At 46.4% G+C, this 22684-nt stretch overlaps 3 protein-coding genes across 12 annotated transcripts; 1 reads left to right on the top strand and 2 right to left on the bottom strand.

Annotated features, from left to right (window-relative positions):
- Window positions 1-9633: 9633 nt before the first annotated feature.
- Window positions 9634-13084, bottom strand: LOC120703431. 9 transcript variants are annotated; one of them, XM_039987523.1, is made up of 7 exons: window positions 12536-13074; window positions 11486-11535; window positions 11019-11183; window positions 10902-10916; window positions 10621-10761; window positions 10441-10539; window positions 9634-9939 (listed from the first exon to the last, which is right to left on the bottom strand). In XM_039987523.1, exons 2-7 carry the CDS (start codon window positions 11508-11510, stop codon window positions 9866-9868), a joined length of 519 nt encoding a protein of 172 aa, XP_039843457.1. In that variant the 5' UTR covers window positions 11511-11535; window positions 12536-13074; the 3' UTR covers window positions 9634-9865. The 9 variants fall into 9 exon arrangements, with proteins under 9 accessions (XP_039843457.1, XP_039843454.1, XP_039843456.1 ...); XM_039987520.1 differs by having other exon boundaries at window positions 10839-10916; XM_039987522.1 differs by having other exon boundaries at window positions 9650-9939; window positions 10441-10503; window positions 10579-10761; window positions 12536-13080.
- Window positions 13085-13195: 111 nt separating this feature from the next.
- LOC120703430 (probable flavin-containing monooxygenase 1) lies at window positions 13196-17196 on the bottom strand. Of its 2 annotated transcripts, none has more exons than XM_039987513.1 (4): window positions 16554-17196; window positions 14578-14812; window positions 14299-14474; window positions 13196-14241 (listed from the first exon to the last, which is right to left on the bottom strand). In XM_039987513.1, the coding sequence occupies exons 1-4, from the start codon at window positions 17112-17114 to the stop codon at window positions 13486-13488; spliced, it is 1728 nt and encodes a 575-aa protein (XP_039843447.1). In that variant the 5' UTR covers window positions 17115-17196; the 3' UTR covers window positions 13196-13485. The 2 variants fall into 2 exon arrangements, with proteins under 2 accessions (XP_039843447.1, XP_039843450.1); XM_039987516.1 differs by having other exon boundaries at window positions 13196-14220; window positions 16554-17186.
- A 2996-nt stretch (window positions 17197-20192) lies between these two features.
- On the top strand, window positions 20193-21638 carry LOC120702007 (protein FAR1-RELATED SEQUENCE 5-like). The gene is made up of 2 exons (XM_039985789.1): window positions 20193-21135; window positions 21220-21638. The coding sequence occupies exons 1-2, from the start codon at window positions 20193-20195 to the stop codon at window positions 21636-21638; spliced, it is 1362 nt and encodes a 453-aa protein (XP_039841723.1).
- The last annotated feature ends 1046 nt before the right edge of the window (window positions 21639-22684 follow it).

Here is a 22684-nt window from a genome sequence, read left to right on the forward strand (position 1 = left end):
GCAAATAATCGTCCTCCATTGCATCTGCGATGGCGGCTCCGGCGTCCACGACGGCGGATCAGACGGCATCTGCGGCGGCGGATCAGGGAGGTCTGTCTTCTTCCCCGTCGACGTCGGTGAAGCCTTCGGCGGCGGTGTGAAGCTTTTGCTCCTCCGGGTTGCTACTGGCGATGTCGTGAGGTTAGTATGTTCTTGCCTATCCGCGGAAGGTTGGGAACCTTGCTTTTCCCCGCGATGGGATCTGGTTCCAGGTTGCTGAGGTTCTTGGCAACGGCGGATTTCCTTTCCGGCTGCTGGCTTGCGGGCTGGTGGTGGCGGATCCGTTCCTCTTCCTTCTCGGTTGATGGGATGGCCGATGAACTTTCAACGGAATCGATGTGTCGCCGTTGTGTCGGGGCGCAGGGTTTTGCGGCTTGTCCAACGTCTTGGGATCCCTTGGCGAAGAGGAAGGTGGACTTGGCCGGGCGCTGCAGCTCTGTGGGCGTCGCCGGCGTTGTAGAAGATGACCAGAGCTCCTTGGGCTGTGTGCACATTTTTCTGTTGTATCAGGGTGTTTTCCCCAAAAAGGCGGGGTTGTACTGTGCTTCAATTTAATATAATCCCCCCTTCCGAGAAAAAACGATCAAAGATTCTATACATTGGAATATATGACTGCCAGCGCGAGTCGGAAAGGATCCCATGCACCCGGAGCAGCTGTTTTTTTTTTCTACGATAGATGTTCTTGGACACATATTTTCACTTTCTCATTGTATTCGAATCCGTTTAGTCATGGTAATCGAGTTGGTTCAGATTACAATATAATGTTTTTGTTTAATTTGATTCTCATTATATAGGGTCTACTCAGCGAAGATGCGTGTTGGACCAAATCAGAAAACGTTTTGGGTCTACTACGTGAAGATGCGTGTTGGACCAAATCGATCAAAAAATTCTAATTGTAATGTAGTGTGGTTTAGAAAGAGGTAAAGATATAATTTAATGGTAAAGTGTTGTTGGGTGCATAAAATTTAATGGTACATTAGACCCTTTGTTTCTAAAATTTGATAGTGGAATCGTAAAATTGGAATTAGGATGTTTTAATTCAGCTCTTGGGGTTGCCACATAAAAATAAGGTTTGAATTGTGAGAACCGCCCAATTTGATACTATTTTAAACGAACCGTCGGTCATTATCATCCAGATGAGAGTTAACACGTGCTTGCCGGAGAGCGTGCCACGTGTTATCCCACATCTAGATGATAATGACCGGCGATTCGTTTAAAATAGTATTAAATTGGGCGGTTCTCACAGGAATCGCATGCCAATTCAGTCTGGCTGGATTCGCGTACAACCAAAGAGAAATTTCTACAGATCAAGGCACATGATGCCGTATTGGCTGGCATCTTGCTCGGTGAAAATGGTAAATGTCTTCTCTTGTTTACATAAATCAGAGGCTCCAGCTCCGTCTCTAACTAATGACTTACGTATATGCCAAGCACTAACCAATTTGTACAAGGAGGTTCGTATTGCATTAGAGCTAATAAAAAAAACTCTTTTCCATAGAAACAAAAAAGAATCATACGCTAATGTGGAACATGGATGGATCTAGTGTGAGGCCTCTGGGCTCCAGCTTGGAAACCTCATTGGAGCATGATGGGGTGGAGGAGGAGGAGAAGAAGAAAGGAAAAAGAAGAAGAAGAAAAAGGAATAGAAATGAATGTAGACTTGTAGATATAGACATCTAGAAAGCACGAGGCTCAATAGCCTGCATGAGGCCCTTTTTTTTGGCCCGCCCCAAGTATGGCACTGCCCGGTGTGGCAGGCGTGCCGGGAATGGCACTATAGTTGTCCATGCAGCCTGTTGGCCCACCCAAAGCCCGGCGAATTTGGCCCGGCCCAAGCACGGCCCGGCCCGGCCCGCTCCCTATGGTGCCCAGGCTGGCCCGGCCCGTCAACCGTGCTCGGGCTCGGGCCGTCACTCCCGCCCGTGGGCTGGCACGGCCCGGCACGGAGTTAGCAGGCCGGCTCGATGGCGGCCCGCTAACTCCAACGCTCACCCAGCCCACCCAGCCCGAGCGGGTATATATGCGGCGTCCCCAATGGCCAAACCCTAGCCCCCGCCACGCTACCCACCCCCCCGGTCGTCCGTGTAGTGGCCCTCCCCCATCCCACAACCCTCGCCCCTGCCGGTCGGTGGCGCCGCCTCATATCCTCTCTCAGCGACTGCGAGAAGGCGAGACGCCGAGACCGCGACTCTGCCTTGCCGCCTCCTCGTCTTCGCCTTGTGGGCCGGCGCCTCCTCGTCTCCGCCCCCGCCGGCCGCTGCCTCCTCATCTTCGCCCCGCCAGTCGCCTCCTCCTTGTCTCCGCCTCCTCCTCGCCTCGACTCTTCGCCTCCGCCCCTATCCCTCCACCGCCGGCCTTCGCGCGTGCGCGCGCACGCTCGCGCACGCGTGTGTGTGTGGGTGGTTGTGGCTGGCTGTGAACTGTGATTTTGATTATTTGTGAAATTTGGAGTTGTTTGAGGGGTATTTTTATTTGTGGGCTTCGGACAGCCGAACTGTGTTGTAGTGTCGGGCTATGTCGAGCTGGCCCGACACAAAACAGGCCCGTGTGCTAGCACAGCATGGTCCGCTGTGATATAGGGTCAGGATAGGCACAACCCCGGTAAAGAGCGGGCCAGGGCGGGCCCATGCTAGGGCCGAGCCGGCGGCCCGAATGGTCATCCATAGCTGGCATGGCCCCATAGCTCGTGCCGTGCTTGGGCCACCACCTCGGCACGCCGGGCAGCACGGCACGACCCGTTAATAGAGGTCGGCCTGGTACTAGCCCGTTAAAACCCTACTGGGCCACTAACACCATGAGTCCATGACCCATGTTAAACATGGGTTAGATCGGCACCTGCTTTCTCCCAACCCTAGCCACCACTCACTTTTTCCCTCTCCCAAGTCCTGACCTCTCCTAAGTCCTGACCTCTCCTACTCTCCCACCGCCGCTCCTCTCTCTTGTCCTCCCCTCGCCAATCACCATGGCCGTGGCCCTCTTGGCCCCTTCGAGCCGCGCCGCGACCACCACCGGCCCCCTCCTCCTCCGCATCGTGCATCCTTCGCGCGTGCCACTCTGCTTTGCCCCCTCGTCGCCACCGCTGTCCCCTCATCCTCCGTGCCTCCTCCTCGGGGGGCCATCTCGTGGGGACCAACGACGCGAGAGGACAACATAGGCGCCAGGTGCGGCCGTGCAGGGAGCTAGCTATGCGGCACATGGGTGGTCGGCGGCTGCTAGTGATGTAGGTGAATGGGGCTCGGGGCACAGCAGGCTGGTCATGCCAGCCCGACACGGAAATGAGCCCGTGGGCCCATGCCTGGGCTGTCGGTGCAGTAGCATAGGTTGAGAAAAGAATAGATCAATAAGACAAGGCTTTCCCGTGGGCTGGCCCGGCACGGCACGGTCAAGGTTGGGCCAAGGCGGGCCCGTACCAGGGCCAGGCCGCTTGAATGGACATCTATACTTATAGAGGAGGAAGAAGAGAAAAGCCCCCCTAGCTAGCACCCAAGGCTGCATCCACCACTGGTGTGGAAGTAGAGAAAAAGTTGAGTTTAGCCAAGTCTGATCCCGTCATTCCATTTAATATATCCAAAGTTTCAAAACCATTCAACGACATGGCTTGGACGCAAGCACTCGAGCAAACTATAAAGATCAGCATGCATACTTTAAGTTTATGCATATTACGTCTCCAGTGAGCGATAGCTTGTTGCAAGGAAGCTGGAAGGGAACTTTGCCCCAAGTCTCTTTTCAATTTTTTTTGTCCCAAGTCTCCATTCTGATATTTAATTATTGTTATTTGCGAGACCAAGCTTACACGAAATTCTCAGCCTCGCACGATTTTTATGCAAGCCTACAGCTGGGGGAACACCACACAAAGTTCTAGTCCGTATCATTGTGGCCCATGCTACTATTACCGATGTACTATCAATCGTTCAATCGATCCCCTGTCACTAACTAGGAGAGGACAGATATTTGATGGCACGCAACTTAACTCAGCACTTGGCTTGATTTCTTCTCTTCAAATACAATAAGCCTAAGCCAGAACTTATATCCCCTTGTGGTGCAATTTTTAGAATGGTATTTCTATAATTATAAGACAGTTTATATAAACTAAAAATACTGAATGATATTATATATGTATCAAAAGTTATTTTTTTACTCAAAAATTCTTTTTTTAAAGGAACCGGCAAGAGTTTTGCAACAAAAAGAAAACTTAATGGAGATTCGTACTATCGTTTTGGCTTCTCATTTACCAGGGAATAATGATCCACGGGCCACAGTGAAGACGAACCAACCAAAGTAATATATATGAGGAAATTGCCATCTATATAACCTATATATCATATTTCTCTCAATCCTCGTGTTGTCACGTCATCAACCCACTAAGTGCCATGCTGCCACATCATCAACCCACTAAATGTCATAATTTCTATTTCTCTCAATCATGTTTTCAATATATTTCCACTATGCTACGGTTCATCAAAAGTATAAATAAAGAAGAAGCCCACATCCAAACTTTTTATTTGTTAGTTAAATATTACTCTATGTAATACAGGTGTTAAAATCTCATCTCTTTATTTCCTTTTGTTATTACGTCATGAACGTTATTTTCATCTATCCATTAAATATTATTCTATCTAATATTAATTAATAAATAAATTCACATTTGTTCCAAAAATGCAAAACAATTCGTCTCCTATGGTCTTTCTGTCTTCTAATATTGATGCATCTCACTAGTAAACGTTAATTTATATTCCTCTCAAACCTCATATAGCCACCAAAGATGGAAGAAGCACTCATTCATCCAACTTCTGACTCTATCTCTTCATTTCTCTCATATTTGTAACTTAATCATCCAAGCTGCATTTCCTTAAGTCTCTCTGCCTACCAATGCCACCACCGTCCCTTTCATTTCCGAAAGTGATCGGGTGCTCTAGCCTAAGAGGGGGAGGGGGTGAATTAGGCACTAATAAAATTTAGACCTATGGCTCCAACTAGTTTGCACAAAACTTAAACTAAAACATGCTTTCTAGATGTGCAACTAGGTTGTTCTAGTGTGAAACCCCTATCCCAAAAGAGTTTAGCAACCTATAACCTTTCCTATCAAGAAAGTATTCTATGAAAGTAAAGGCACACAAATTGCTAGTAAGAAATGCGGAAGCTTAAAGAGCGGGATAGGAGATAGCAAACTCTTGACGCGGGTGTTTATCCCGTGGTTCGGTTAGCCACAAAGGCACACCTACATCCACGTTGTTGTAGCACTCACTAAGAGTATTGCTACTCGGCCACCAAGTCTCTTCCGTGAACACAATCACGGTCACCTTGGCCCCGGGTTCCACTAAGGAGCTTCTCCACAAAGGATGGGGGTCTCCACGTCCCCCGCACAAAGATGTCGCCGCTCCACACCAAGTCGGCGAGCTTCACGCTCCAAGGTGCCGGCGCACCAAGCTCTTGTTTTGGTTCGCTAATGAACCACAGCACAAAGGCTCGAAGCCTTGCAATCTCACTCACTAAGAGCTAATCCTTTACACAACACTCTCAAAGTGTGCTAAGGGCTAAGGATATGATCTTGATGTTCTTGTATAGCTTGGAAATGTTCTTGGGTGTGTGTGGGATGTCCAGCAACTCCAGCAATCTTCAAATGGCCGGGGTGAGGCGTATATATAGGCCACCAAGTCTTGTAGCCGTTGCACCAACGGTCAGCAGAAAATCTGCGTATCATCGGATGAACCGATGCCTCTGCATGGGGTTGCGTCGGTTCATCCGGTCACTCTCAGACCCGAAGTAGCCGTTGAGCTTCTGTTAGCTGACACAGTGACCACCGGTTCATCCGATGCTTAGCCGTCGGTTAAACCGGTCACTCACAGCACTCAACTCTTCTTTTGACGTCATTACACCGATGGTATGCACCGATGCATCACCGGTTCAACCGGTGCTGAAGGATCTTCTCCTGGGCGCTTGACATCATCTCTGGAACAAGGTATGCCCAATGCACCGATACCTTTCGTGGATCCGTCGGTTCAACCGGTGCCTCACAGACTTGCATCAATAGCCAGGCCATCGGATCATCCGGCAACCATCGGATGCACCGATGCTTATAGCATCGGTTCTTCCGGTGCTACTGAAGTATTTCTGTTTTGATTTCTTTGACTTGGATTTCTTCACGGTCTCTTCAATTCTTGTCATTTGGACCGAAGAGCTTTCAGGGCGCTGCCTTGAGACCCGCGAGGGGCGGCTCCCCCTCGACTCCCGTCCGCTAACCGGGTAGCGGAACCCCCATGGGGGCGGCCCTTTGGGCCTTGCTACGCCTATCTTCTCTTTCTCTTTGTCATCACTTGAACCTAAAAGGCTGAGAATGATCATCTTAATAATCATATTAGTCCAAATGTTGTGTTGTCATTCGATCACCAAAATCACTCGAAATGGCATAAATGGTGCCATGTTCGTTTCAATTTCTCATGATCTGTACGCCCCAATGCTCTATATATTTTGCCCCGTCAAGCCATCACATGCACACACTCTCGACTCCATTATCAAACTTCAATATTTTTGTCCAAAAGTCCCGCAGTAATGCGCGCGGGTATTCAACTAGTTATAATGAAACTCACGTCTCATCTCTATCTACGATTCCTGCACCAAACTGAGCAAAACTATTGGGCCACGTCGCTTGCATTTCTCAGCCATTGGATCTTGCATCTACGATTCTACGGTGAAAATCAGGCGCACGCGCAGGTGTTTCTCGGCCATCTTCTCGACACTTCAGGCGGCGGCATCCCCTTGCGAGTAGCACGGCGCGCAACCATCATTACTTCCCTGCTGTTCCTCTTCCTCCTGCCAATCCACTGCTGCTCCACCGTCTATTCCCTTCCAGAACGAGCAGAAGGAGCTCGCGACGGTCGCATCCTTTCTCCCTGCTCCTATCTTCTTCTCCACCGGCTCTCCTCGTGCAGTGTCTCGCGTCGTTCCCAATCAACAGTGTGAGCGCTTCCATTGTTGCTGCTCCTCATATCCATCGGCGTAGAACCAGCCGGCCAGTAGGTGGATTGGATTGGAGGGATCCACAGCGGCCGGCAATCATCAGAGAGATGTGGCCACAAGACAGTAACGTATGGCGGCAGCGGCTGCTCCACTAATATTGCTGCGCTCGGAGTCGTATCGTATGAATACTGAGCAAGCGTCGTGCCTAATGCCGACCCCGTCGCATAACGCAATGCGGCCAAACACCCGCCGCCCGTCTGTCATACAAGCTTGTGCCACCGTGACATTTGTTGCAGATGATGGCAGACAGCGACGACAGTCTCGGAAATGCTTGCGTGCATGCCACTACAGGAGATGCACACGATGTGCTTGATGATTTGATTACGAGAGATGACGCTACTGATTCTCCTCCCCCATGTCCAGTAAAATGTATTTATCGAATGATTTAATTTACTGTAGTGACAGATATAGCAACAAGTGCCGACAAGACTGATTATGTGCTACACTAAAATCTAGGCCGAGTGCCATCAGGTGCAAGCAGCGCTCAGCTCTCTTCCTCAAGATATGAAGATAATGGCAAAGAACGTCCGATGATCCCCTGCCAATTTATTTATTCAAGGTTGATTTCTGCTTCTACATTTGTCTCTGCTGACAAGTACAACTCGTATGCCCAAGGAGGAGGCTCAAGGAGAAGCGATTGGTATGGCTCTCACCTGCCTTGCTTAATATATAGGCGCTCTTTCCTGAAATGTGTTTGCTTTTAAGCTGGTGAAAGGAAAAAAAAGGTAGCAAAGAAAAACTCTGTTAGTCACATGAGACATATTTGAGTAATTATTTGTCGTGCTTAGTGTCGCGATATTAAGAAATGCAATGATTCTAATAGATTTTGCTTCCAAGATGAATCAGAGGGTAGCTAAAACTATAAGTATACTCAAATTGGTCCAAGGATGCAAGTACATAGTCATTCCATGGATAAATATGATCTATGTTTGGTATTTTCCATACATAAAATATTTTTCTCGACCTCAATCACTAATTTAGATCACTAGAGCTGCAGCACAATGTATCAAAAACTTTTAATAATACTCAGTACTATATATATTTTTCTTACTCTGATCACAAAAGGTTAGATGCACTATACTTTACCCACTCTCATCGCAAAAGGTTAGATGCATAGATATACTTTTCATGCATTACTGTGCAATGCAAACAAAGTTATCCATTCAGCTATTGATCAATGCTACCTTTTTAGAATCATTCTAGTTTAAAATAATTTTAATTAAATCAAATCACAACCCGTATCATTCGTTACTTCTACACGAGCAACATTATACGTAAAATTTGAACACCAAAACGCGTTGGAATCAAAAGTTGCTCAACATAGAATTTGATCAAGAATTTAAAAACTACAACTTCATTATAGAGCGAATTTTAAAATTCAAAATGCTTTCACAATTCATTTGCACAAACGCTTGCATACGACCCGTTGTACCTACAATTTGGACTACAAAATATCTTCAATTTAAAAAAAATGATGAATACAAAAGTTGCTTACAATTTTAAAATCTTCAACTTCACTATATAGCATTTTTTAAATTCAAAGTATTTTTATAATTCGTTCAACATAACATCTTAATTGATAATAATATAATATCGTACCACCGTTCTTTTATGACTTCTCATGCTACCTCCACAATAACACGAATACATTAAGTATCCAAGTAATTGTGCTCCACCATCCCTACTAAATTATCTTACTCCTTTCACCATAAAAATATAATATTATACTACCATTTTTCTATAGTTTCTCTTGCAACCTTCACAGTAACACGGTATATTTCAATATATACATAGCTTTTAAAAAAAGCATCACATCTATTAATTACATCATGGTCATAATTTTCGTAACTGCATTAAGTATCCGACTGATTGGGCTCCGCGACACTGCCCTCCCTATTAAATTATTTCGCCCCTTCCTTCACCACAATAAATATATTTTGTCATCCAAAAATATACTACTTAAATAATAGCATCACGACAATAGAATGCTCAAATTATACCAAGTCCAACAGTGAGGTGTTGACCATGACATCTATGCGAAAATAACAAAACAATAGATTTAACTTAACTACGGTGCTTTAAACAAATTATACATTTGCCTATACACAACAACTACTAAATGCATAAATTAAAATTCGCATCAACTACCATACTACGACCCGGGATATAGGTCCCACGCGGCAAAGCCGCGGACCTTTCTAGTGCAACTGAATTGTCATGAAATCTTCTGCAGCCGGCGGCACACAGTATAGTCTAGGAGTTAGTGGGCCTAATTGGATTAAACAACACGAGCCCACATCAGATACAGCCCACAACCAAATGAGTAGTTTGGCGACCCAGCTTGTCGCATCAGCAAGGAATTTTTTTCTTCTTCTATGCTCCACCAGCAAGCTACTATACTCTGGCTTCATACAAAGGGCCCAATTGGATTAACAAGCTGTAAACGCACGTGCGAGTAAACAGACGACGATATACCCTCCATCTCAAGTTAGATTGTGCAGGCTATATATATAAACTAGGTTCATGCCCGTGCGTTGCTACGGACGACAAAAATAATTTTATAGTAATTAACACATATAGTACAAGGAATACATGATACAATAATGCCCATCAATATTCACAAGCAAGCAAACTTCAGCATAATAATTTTAAATTAAATTAAATAATCTACTGCTCCATGCCACCTCGAGGACCAGCGTCTCCATGTATATATCAACAGGACAGATACAGAACATTGAACATTGGTAAATAGTGGTTGATAAGCAGTGATTTTTTGATCCAACCGAACACTAAACATCTGCAGTTTCTTTTAGCTGACACTCAACACGGTGGTCATGCTGCAATGTGAACTTCTGAGCTGACACTCACCAATCCCTTTCCAACCTGAAACAAACCCAAAAAATTGTAGTATAATGAGTCCAATTTATCATGAAACAGTTCACATGGCCATACTAATAGATGCATGCCTATCAATACTTATATGCGTACCCTTCAATATTAGCATAAGAACTAAAAAGTGATATTATCTGATTAAGCACACAAATCTGCAGTGATGAAACAAAAGAAATCGTACTCTCAAATTTCAACAAAATATTCATAAACAATGGTTTCTTGATCCATATGAACATGGTACATCTGAAATTTGTTTTAGCAGAATTTAGCAAAATTATCAAACATACTTATAAGTTATATATAGATATACAGAATTTAGCAGTAAACTACGCATCAAAACAATGATTTGCTAATAGAAACAAGCCAGTAGATTTGCTAACACATAGTTTGTACCAAAAAAATTGGTACAAAACTAAGGAAACCAGGTAAGTACATGCACATCATACATTTTGAACATATGGTAAGAAAATACAAAACTAAGCAATCGAGTACCTGGTGGGACATCTGTGCAGCCGTTGGTGAAATTAGGCTTCACCAAGTTTACCGAGGGCGAATCTGAATAAGGATGGTCCTCAGTAAAAGTCTCTCTTTCTAATAAAATGAAAGTTTTAATGGGGATGACCTTCATACCTACAGAAAAAAGTAGTGCAAACATGGGTCTAAAACGCAAACCTGCAGGAATTGATTTGTTCTGTGTTTCAACACTCCTTTTCTGATAAGCTTCACGGCACTTTTTATTTCTTTCATTATTTTTGTCAACTGTCTTCAGAGGAGTCAGAATATTTTCACTTCCCCGATTGAGCAAAGCAAAATCTGCAGACGTGGAGAGTTGGTTTTGTGCCATGGAAAAATTGCATATGACGTCAAGAAAATTACATATGAACATGTACTTGATGTATGCTCAGCCATTGCAGAAATAACGCATACGTTGGATGCATTAGTAATAGGATTACCTGTATATGAATCCACTGCAGATTAAAAGGGTGTCAGATGAAACAACAATTTGAACCAGCGTGCACAATATGAGATCGGCACTGACAATCCAACCGCTAACTTGAACATGTGCAAACCTGGCATATTTTCCTTCTTGTGTGCATGACACTTCTTCCTCTTATATGCCTCGCGCCACTTCCTGTTCTTCTCCTCCCTTTGCTCATCAGTCATCGAGGCAGCACAGACTTTTTCCTGTTGATACGACTCACGCCACTTCCTGTTCTTCTCCTCCCTTTGCTCATCTGTCATCAATGCAGCACAGACTATGCCTTAGAAAATCCAGAGGCGAGAATCAGGACCAATTCTACAGATGACTAAAGGACAGATCACTAAAAGATGTAACTGCCCTATCCAAATTTATGGGAAAAGCTGGACTGCCAAATCAGAGATTGTATATCAGCTTAGACGTTCATAACGCCTTTACAAATTATATCCAGAAAAAAGTGACAGTATTTAAACTTTCAGAGATATAAAGTCAATACTCCTATCTGTGCCATTTTCTATCTGTGTTGTTTAGGGTGATAAGAGAAACCAAGAATACTACCTCTAGTATCGTTCAGAGGATCCATCTGCTTTCACATGTTGTAGCAAGCCCTGCGTGTGTAGATCAATGCTGGTTCATGAGCATGGGACAACATCAAAATGAATTCAATGTTGATCTAGACATAATATCAGAACAAATAATGTCATCAGATACGAATTTATGCTGTCAAGCTCAGAGATGAAAGCTAAGGTTCAAGCCAAGTCATTTGAGAGAAAGATAGCTCCACCACAGGCCAGAAATTTTCAGATAGCCTATGCACAATTTCCAGATTGCTCGAACAACTCGATTTGTCTGAGAGATGCAAAAAAACAAATGTTCAAAAATGTTGAATGTCTGAGAGATGCAAACCTAACTCCTACTAAACATAGTAATCATTTTAGTTCCTGTACACAATGGCAGCAAATCGATTCATCGAATAAACTGGAATGGATGCCAATAAGCCCAAATGGAAATAGTGAAACAATACTGAAAAAGCATCATTCAGAACTAAAATGAACTACAACCAGATTGCGGTTTCTAAGTTGTAATGAAAGGTGCACATCCAGCACCTAAAGTTTACAAGATCACCGTGAAATCATCAAATCTACTATACGTATGTAGTAATCGGAATCCCAAAAGAATCAGGCCATTAGCCTACATACTGCAGAAAAGTAGGCATCTAGGGAGATCGAGCTAATAGCTTCCTTGAGATTTATATTTTTGTTCAATGGCAACATCCAGCGCTAGACCACGTAAAATGCATGCTTGATAAAAGAATCATGTTCAATTTACATGTTGCCGCTAAGATCATTTAACCATAGATGATTAACTTAAACAAGCAAAAGGGAAATTATGAGGCAGATCGCTAGCAACACTGGAGTATTAATAAAACATAAGATTGCAACAATTGGAGCAGACCGACCTTCAAAAAAAAAAACAGCATGATGCTTGAACTACCAAACAACTCAGAGAAACATGCAGAACACAGTAGCGAGTACCAAGTGCCCAAATTTCATCGTCCCACTAAACTTAAAAACTGAAAAAAAAGCTAAAAACAGTGTGATAACTTACAGGTCTAGGAACGAACCAAGCTTCCCCGGGAGATCAACGTGCGGCGGGTGGGAGGTCCGTGATGGACGGCGAGGCGCGAGATGTCGAGGCGGTGAGGGCAATCACAGCGGCGAGGGCTGCGGCGGCAACGAGGCCCGAGATGGCGAGCGCAGCAGGCCTCGCCGGCGAGGATCAACAGCAGTAGATATAATGGATAAGTCTTCGGGATTTTGTCAAAACAACGTAGATTGATGATTACTTACAGGCTCTGGGCTCTGGGAACGAACAAAGTTCACCGGGAGATCGGCGTGCGGCGGGGAGAAACCGAGACGGACGGCGAGGCGGAGGCGAGGTCCGAGACGGCGAGGCGGAGGCGAGGTCCGAGACGGCGAGGCGTGGGCTGCGGCGGCGGCGGCGGGGAGGGCCGAGACGGGGAGCCCACGGCGAGGCGGCGCGGGTGATCTGACACGCGAGATCTCGCACTCGTACGTTTTCAAATTTCAACCGGCTGGCATGCTGGCTTGCGAGATCTGACTGGGGAACGAAAAAAAGAGAGGCGCAAATGACGGACGGGGAGGAGAACGATACGAAGTGGGAGTACGAAGGACGATGGACGAAAGACCGCTGAAAAAAACGTCACCCTTAACCTCTTTTTAGTAGTAGAGATAGAGACTGAAGAAATTAAACAAGCAATGCAACTCGGTCTGAATCAAATCACTGCCATGTCTGCATGATCGAAGATGAATGCAATGTCACTCCGTGTGAATCAAATCACTCACTGCCATTTTTGTTTGCATGATCAAAGATTGAATCTCTCTAGAATCAAATTCATGTTAATTACTCCAGGATGCGATCGACGCGCTAGAGAGATCGCGCCGAGCAAGAATTACTGACTTCAACTGCCCCGATGGCCCGATCGATTACCGGCCGTGCCCATCTCGGGCTCTGTATCGATCTGCTAGTAGCTTTCTTCACTGGATGCCTGCGTAGTCCGTCGGCCCGTACGGCTGCAGCCACTCGGCGAGGAGCCCGTCCTTCCTCCTTGGGCTGTGGCCCATGTCCCGGCACAGCTGGTCGTGGTACCACGTCGTGACGGAGGCGACGCACGACTTGAGGAAGAAGCCCCCGCAGCTCCGGCGCGCCCACCGTCCCCACCGCGCCCACTCGGCGACGCCGCGCTCCATGTCGCGGACGCCCGGCAGCCGGACGGCGCCGTCGAGCAGGTGCGCCACCCACTTGGCCATCATCTCGTAGGGGTAGATGCTGGACCCGCTCTCCGCGTACCCGACCACGGCCATCTGCGGGATCCGCGGGTGCACGCAGTGCCGGTACAGCGGGAGCACCGCTCCGCCGCCGCCGTGGTCGCCCGAGGCGACCATCTCGCTGAACCAGGGCGACGCGAACACGTCCCGCAGTGGGCGGTCGATGTCGAAGCCCGTGCAGAGGATGACCACTTCGGCGCCGACGACGCGCTCGCCCTCGCCGCCGGCGTCCAGCACGAGGCCGTCGGCGCAGAAGCCGACGGAGCCGCACCTCCGGAGCTCGACGCTGCCTTCGTCCACCCTGTCGTAGAACCCCTCTGGGAGTATGCCCAGCCGCCAGCCCAGGCTCGCCTGCTCGAAGCCACAGTCCGGCACCATCCCGTGCTCCCGCATCGGGATGCTCCTCTTGTAGTAGGCCTCCGTCACCTTCGATATCACCCATCTCTGCAAGGACGAACAACAATTCTTTACACTGTTCGTTAAGTTGCTCCCACAACGTACAATGACAGGAACAAGTGTTACCAGTGGACTCAGCATCGTGGCGACAAGGCTCAGAACGAACCCTTCGCCGGGCTTGTGAACCATCAGCTCCGTCCACCGGGACGAGGTGAAGGTAAAGAATTTCACGCGCCGAGCAACTTTGGGATCCACCATCCAGTGGGCGCTTCTGTAGACCATTGTGCACGGGTACCTGACACCTGTCAACCCCAATGCACAGATTCTGATAATGATGTGGTTTCTTTGCAGGCACACAAATGTTCTACCAGGCTTAACATGCATGCCGCCGTTCGACGATCTCACCGTTGGCCACGGCGCACTGCGCGACGGTGTCCATGGCCGACTTGCCGGCGCCCACCACGGCGACGCGCTTGCCCCTGACCAGCTCGGCGGCGTCCTCGTGCACCATGCTCGAGTACTCCATGGAGTGGAGCACCCGCCCGCGGAACGCATCGGGGCCTCTGCCGTGGGGAAACGCGGGGAGCTTGGGGACGCCGTACCTCCCGATGCAAAGGATCAGGAAATCGAACCTGTACGTCTATGGAACATACAGACAGGAGATTGTTAGGATCTTGGGCCAGCAGATAAAACAGAGATTATGTTAAGAGCTGTAATCTGTTAAGGGTATTTCTTTCTGTCTCTCTCGTCTATTCGTTGGATACTCCCTCCATTCCTATCTGTCTACTGTACGTTCAGCATTCCAACAAGTCTTGCCAACTTGCCATCAGTATGTATGTCTGGATCTCATCTCAGTCAAATGAGCTAGTTGAACACGTACGCTGCCAGCAAGCTGCCTTCGAGTTCAAAACTGGACTTTTGCTAGCGAGGGGGTATTTACTCATGTTTTAAGTTCAGTTTAGTGGTGCAAAATCAATTTAAAGTTGCCACATCATGCGAGAAATGATTTCGGGAAGCATTATGGAGAGGAAATCAAATAAAAAAACATCAAGAAACCCCATCACGAAACCATAAATACATTTATGAAGAAAAAAAGAAATGTGTGTTGGGGGATGATATCCATCGAGATGAGGAATATCACAACAGCCCACGAAGATCCTGTAGACAGGACATCCAAGGTTAACATTCTGTGTGACAATCTTCATTCACCTTAGGACGGACATTCCATCCGATACAGTTATTCGGGTATTTATAGAGCACGGTCCTTCCAGGTCTGAATATAAGATAATTTTCTTATTGTGAATGAACGCTCTTTACAACTTTAATTTATAGCTCTACTCACGTTTGGACTCTAGCTCGGAGGCCAGCCAGGTATCCAAGTCGGTCTAAATTTTTTCCACCATCCGATCCTAGATCGACGGTCCTTGCTATTAGTCTCATACAGTCACCCAAGTCCGTCTTCTGGAGAGTTCTTCCACCTCCTCGATTTAGAATGGATGGCTGATGTTCATGGGCGATTTCTGTAGCCAAAGTTTATGTTTTTCTTTGTAAAAACTCCAATTATTCCCCTCAAGTATGGCAAAAGTCCAAATAATCTCTTTAACTATCTTTTGTTTAATTTGACCCCTAAACTATATCATTTAGTTCAATTTACCTCCTATGTCTTTTTTATTTCTCCATATAAAAGTGGAATTTTAATTTAAGATTTTGCAGAGTTGTTGTGAGCATCACAATTTGTGTCATTTTTCATCATTATTTTTCCTTAATTATGTACCATAAATATTAATTTATTATTAATTATCGTATTCTATCGAAATAATGATGAAAAATTCTTGACATATTTTTATAAAATATGTGATGATATTTGCTATCATCCTGCAAAATTTTAACTCAAGACTTTGCTTGTGCATGGATAAATAAAAAAATATAAATCTTATTAAGTCATAAAATGGATCAAATGAATTAGTTTAGGGGGTAAATTGAACTAAGAAATAGTTTAGATGGTCATTAAGATTTAAGTCGTACGCAAATCATATAATGATTTTCCTTTGGAATTGCTTTTATGAAGCATAATATTAGTTAACGTTGATTAGACTTACGAAAAGTAACAACGATGGAAGTCAACCGTCTTAGATAATGCAAAATTTTAAAGAAGACGTCAGTGAAAAGAACGTTCCCAGAGTACCACTTGAGCAGGATTCTTGGGCCAATAATCCATGTGCACATGTACTTGATTTGATAAAAAGGTTTCTCTGCATTGGGACGCAAACTCTCAATCTCGACCACTTGTTCGATGTGTCCAAACGAAACAAGACCTACGGGCCCCCGGTAGCCGGACCCTACCACAAGACACAAGTGCGCCAATGATTAAAGGAGCATACCTGAGTGCTCTCCGACTCGCCGTCGCCGTGCCGCACGGTGAGGTGCCACTCGCCCGTGCCGTCGCCGAACGCCTCGCCGTTCCCGGACCACCGCTCCCACGCGGCCACCTCCCGCTCCGTCGCGCCGACGTAGCTGGCGCCGAGCACCTTGCACCCGAACCGGACGCGCTCCAGGACGCCGAAGCGCCGCGCGTACGCGTCCAGGTACTCCAGCACCTGGTCGTGGCGCGGGAAGAGCCCCTCGGCCGAGGCGGCGTCCGCCGGCGCCGGCCACGGGAAGTCGGAGAACCGGTACGCGGACGCCGGCGTCTGCAGCCTCGTCGAGGCGAGCGTCCGCCTCCACACGCCGCCGACGCCGGCGGCGGACTCGAAGACCACGGGGCGGAACCCCTTGGCGAGGGCGTGCTTGCATGCCGCCAGGCCGCTCGGGCCGGCGCCGACGATCGCCACGCGTTTCTTCGTTGCGTCCATCTTTTTTCTTTGCTTGCTACTCGTGTGAGTCGTGTCTAGTGTTTCTTGGATAACGCATTCCTGATAGATAGATGCTCCATCTGCCAGCATGCATGTGTATTTGTACACTAGCTGTGTTGGGTGTGGTTGAGACTTGTTACGACAACGTCTCGATCATAAGGAACTTTGGCCAACGTTTTCTTCTGATCCCGTAAATGCTGGGAGTAGGAGCGAAACACATCACCAGCTTACGTAAACAACAAAAGAATGTGGTTAACAGAACGTCTAACGAGGGAATAAACTTTGAGCATGCATCATTGTCCGTAGAAATGTAACCGATCTAAGTATTTTTAATTTCCAGGGCCGTACCGGCAAATTCGAGGGCCCTGCGAAACAATGGACTGGGCCCTAGTGGCCTAGTGCAGGATCGCGAATACCAAGCGATAGCAGCCGGCAAGCGCGATTTGCTGTGTGAAAGCACAAATATTAGAAGTCACACGTGTGACTGGCAGTTAAATCATCACAAAAGGTCTAATAACTATTTTTTGTTCCGGAATAATTTCTTTTATTGCTGGAATAATTATTATTGTTTGAGCAACAAAATTTTTTTCCAAAAAAAAGTTTGTTCTAGCAACAAAGCATTGAGGGGCCTGGTTTATTAGGCCGATTTTAGCTTCAAAATATGGAATCCTGGAGAGGTTGTGGTGCTATGATAGGTCCACTCGAGATCACACATGTGACCCCGAGTAGCACACATGTAAAAGGAAGTGATAAGTGATACGCGTACAATGAGCCATATTTTGCCACAAATTGGATCAATAATCAACTAAATTAAAATATTTACATGACTATATCTAATATATATCTAATATTTTAGGGGCCCTTCAAATTCGGGGGCCCTGTGCGGTCGCACGACCCGCACGTGCCTAGATACGGGCCTGTATATTTCCCAAGTTTCTGAATAACTATCAACTTGAACTCTTGAACTAAGAGTATCTCCAATAGCTCTTTTATCCGGCATGTGCTAGCTAGAAAAAGAAAATGGAGAGCAAAAACTGCATGCAACAACTATTGTAAACGAGTCGTCATCTTCCAGATTATGTATTCTTTCCCCTCTACTAGGCTTTTTTGCAAGACAACATATGCTATACAAACCATCTCTAGCCATCTTCGCTCGCCCGCGCCCGGCCGCGTCGTCGCCCCTCCTTCCCACCCATTCGCTGCCCAGCTGATAAAAAAATTGCTTCAATACGGTATGTAACAGAGTAAAGCACAACATTGAAGCGAGTACGTCTTGATACCTCAAATTAATTTGATCCAACTTCCAGCGTCTCCTTGCATCCACGTACAGGTGCTGTCGCCGAGGGTCTTGACCACGTCCAGGCGGTGCAGCTCCAAAGGGGCAGCGTTACTCACGTCCAGCGGCGGCGCCAATTCAAGGGCGGCGGCGCTCAACATCGAGGGCATCACCAACATGGATCACGGTGGAATCGGAAGGGGCCGACGGAATTGAATGATGTGGACCCAATTTTGATATAGACATCACATTTTACCTAATCTTTTGGACTACTCTATAGAATTAGGTGTTTTTCTATTTTTACAAGGAGCCTACGATCTTCAAGTTTAGCTAACAAAATACAAGAGTTTTTAGAGATGCTCTAACCTTGCCATCCTTGCCTCTCTCACGCAATGCACACAACTCTTGTGGCTCCTTTGCCTTTAACCCTTGCATTTTGAAACCCCAATGGTCCATCCACGACTCCTACTACATATTAACGCACAAACAACTATACATATTCGATATTTTTATCCATAGATCATGGGCACATTATTTACTAACAAAACCAGCATGACGCTATTAGCTATTGGTCGAGCCATGTGTACGATCGAGTTTGAATGCACGCACACGCATGTGCTCCAAGCAGTCGAGTCGTCACGCCACACGCCACCAATTGCCGCCAGGTGCTCCCGATTGGCCGTCGAGTTTTCTCTCTTGGACCGTTGGACGCCATTGGCCACCGACTGTACGCAGATGAGTTCAGCACCACCGACTATACGCTGATGAGTTCAGCAGCCAGCATGCACCTAGCCGCTTTGTTTCATGCACGAGCCTGTCTGGAACCTTCCAACCAGTCAATCGCCGTCGAAAGCTTCAGCGGATTGGTCCGTCAAACGGAATGTAATCAGAATCTGGACAAATCAATCAGAATTTTAATTGGAACATAGACAAATCAATCGGAACCCCAATCAAAACCGAGACAATTAATGCCTCACATGATCACATACGGCCTGTACACAGAGTAAACGAGCATAAAGTCTATTATATTACCTATAGCAACTCATAGACACTATGCTAATATACATAAAGTATATTCATATTAATATGTTATAGGATTGACGGGACAAAGGAGGTTATGCCCACACATAAATGTAGAAAATATTATTAAATGAGGTCTTTTATAATGGTTGGAAGTGTCTCCCGGTGCCTCTCCTAAATAATTAATTTAATTAATTTGATGTGTGGAAGGGTACTGTAGTAATTTCGCTCTCCCCCTTCCCCCCTTCCCCCCACGCCCCTGGACTATCCGCCCGCACAGTGCTACCGCCTGCCTCGCCCGATCGCCCCTCACTGGATCGCCGCGAGTTCGCCGCCGCCTTGCTCCGCCCCAGTCGCCGCCGGCGTCGACGCCGCCATGCTCCGCCCCAGTCGCCGCCGGCGTCGCCGCCGCCTTGCTCTGCCCCAGTCGCCGCCGGCGTCGCCGCCGCCTTGCTCTGCCCCCTCCACCGTGACCGCTGACACCCTCCACTCAGCCCCGCACTCGCTCTTTGTGTCGACCTCCCTGCCCTCGACCCCGCCGCTATAGGCCGTCGCCCTACTCTGCGCGCTAGGTAGGGTTTGAACGCCGCCGGTTGTGTTCCCTACGCCCTCGAGTTGCGAGGTTGCCGCCTGCGCCTGCTTCGTCCCCTCCCAGTTGCCCCGTGTTTGGGCATCCATCCACAGGTACTTGGACGCCGCCTCCTCTTGATGGGTCCCTTGTTTCATGATTAGATGATAAATTGCTCAAGATAGTATTAGATGATTGAAGCGAAATGTTTGTTTTTAGTCTGCATTTTCAGGTGAAAGAAATGTTGCGAATTTGCTATGTGTATATTTAATTTGTTTAATATTGTTGATAGGTGCAGTAGGAAATGGCGGATCTTGAGAATTTAATGGAGTACAGTGAAATCGTTAGCAAGATATTCGCTAACGAAGATGAAGGATATCAGTTTTATAATGCATATGCTCTTGGCAAAGGGTTTAGTGTGAGGAAAAGATATGTTGAGTGGAACAGTGACCACACTGAGCTCACCCTTCGGCGGTTTGTTTGCCGTCGTCAAATTTACCGTGAAGAGAAGTATGTGAAGAAGGAGATTAAGAAGCGGAGGCCACGGGATATAACTCGTGTTGGATGCCCTGCAAAATTGGTGATTGCACTAGATCGAAACAGCGGGCAGTGGTATGTGAAGAATTTCATCGATGAACATAACCATCCGCTGGCTCCAGCCGACCTTGGTTGTCTACTGCGTTTACATCGATTAATCAGCGATGCGCAGAAGGCTGAAATTGTCGAGTTGGGGGTTGCTGGGATTCTTAAACACCAGATATTTGAAATTATGGAGATACAGTACGGTGGGTATGACAAGGTTGGTTATACATCAAGGGACTTGTATAATTTCTGTCATCTCTATAAGCAGAAGATAATTGCTGCTAGTGATGCTCAAACAATAATCAGTCACCTGATGGAATGTCAAAATAGAGATTCTGATTTCTTTTTCAAGTACATGACTGATGGCGAAGGACACCTGCAGGGACTGTTCTGGTGTGATACTAAATGTCTGCTTGATTATAAAGCATTTGATGATGTCGTTGTATTTGATAGCACCTACAAAACAAATCGGTACAGCTTGCCCCTTGTTCCTTTTGTTGGAGTGAATCACCATTACCGCACAGTTATTTTCGGATGTGGAATTATTTCTCACGAGAATATCGAGTCATATGTGTGGCTGCTGAAAACATTTACTGAAGCTAATGTTCAGAAGTATCATATTTCCGTGATCACTGATGGAGACCTCGCTATGCAGAGAGCAATCAGTGTGGTGTGGCCGAATTCACCGCATAGGCTTTGCGGATGACATATTGAGCAGAACCTTGTGCACAATATTCACGATGATACAGGGAAGGCTGAGTTCAGGATTTTTATGTATGACCTTTGCTCCATAGAAGAGATTGAGAGGAAATGGCAGGCATTTTTCGAAAAGTATGATGTCACAGAGGACTCGTGGCTATATAAGATGTATGAGGTGAGAGCAACTTGGTGTGCTGCGTATCATGCTGATAATCGCTATTTAGGATTGCGGAGCAACCAACGGAGTGAGAGCATGAACTCTAGGCTTCAGATGAAACTGGATGGTAAAATGACCTTGTTAGAAATGGTGCAACACTATGAGAGCTGCCTTACAAAGGTGCGCAGAATTGAGGCGGATGATGACACTAATGCACTGCAATCTGAGCCATTCACAGATCCAGATGCTTCAATTCTCGAAGTAAATGCGAAGAAAAGGTTCACACCAAATGTTTTTAAGACGAAGGTTTAGTTCTGCGTGGAAGCAGCCAAGAAGTGTTCTCTGGTTGAGATTCTAGATGGCGATGATACAACTGAGTATATTGTAGGAAGGAGCGATAGATACATGATATACTATGTGAAATGTGAATTAACTGAAGAGGCCAATCTGAAGGAGATTTCTTGTTCTTGTCATAAGTTGCAATCTCTTGGAACCTCTTGCTCACACATCTTCTTTGTATTAGGCATTCGGGATGAGAGCATGCTTCAAGACTGCTGTGTTCTGGTAAGGTGGACAATGGGTGCGAAGCGTGCATTTCCGCCGATAAGGAAGAGCACCATGTATGACTATTCCCCTACCCTACTGAGGTACCGTGAGCTACGCAATCTCAGTCTCTTGCATCCTTCGCAGCATCTCGCTCAACTGAAGGATATGAGCGGATCAAACGTGTCCTTGAACAAGAAGCTGCTGTGGTCATGCCAAATGCGGGAGCGAACGAAGGGAACATGTATGGACTAGTGCTGCCACAAGTGCCGGAGGTTGATTGTGAAGAATTCAGAGATTTCTTGGATCCCATGCATGTGCCTGGCAGAGGGACACCGTTGACAAAGTTGAAGTCAAGTTCAGATAAGACTAGAGCCGACTCCAAATGTAGCCTGTGTAAGGGGCAGGGTCACAATTGGCGAACATGCCACTTGAGACCAGAGGTAGTTTTCGATAATGTTCATCAAGGCTGACAACTGGCCATGTCTGAGGCATGTGTAGTTATGACTAATGTTCATCTTCATTTGTAGGAAACAAAGCTCCCAAAATATGTGCTAGATTAATGATTTGCCAATGATCTGATTGCAGCTACAGAATGTTTATAGGTAAGGTGGCAATTTCTCATCATCTTTCACTGGCATACTCCTCGTTACGATGACTATATTATTCTTTCTTTTCCTTGTGGTACAGAACTTGGTATATCAGTAGGATCCATTAGTGCACCTCGATAGTGACAGTAATAGAGATTAGTGGAACTGTATCCCCTCTTGTTATCACAGTCATTAGACTTAGTTTAGCATGAGTGTATTTCAAGA

This window comes from Panicum virgatum, chromosome 4K, assembly GCF_016808335.1.
Source record: "Panicum virgatum strain AP13 chromosome 4K, P.virgatum_v5, whole genome shotgun sequence".
NCBI lineage: Eukaryota > Viridiplantae > Streptophyta > Magnoliopsida > Poales > Poaceae > Panicum > Panicum virgatum.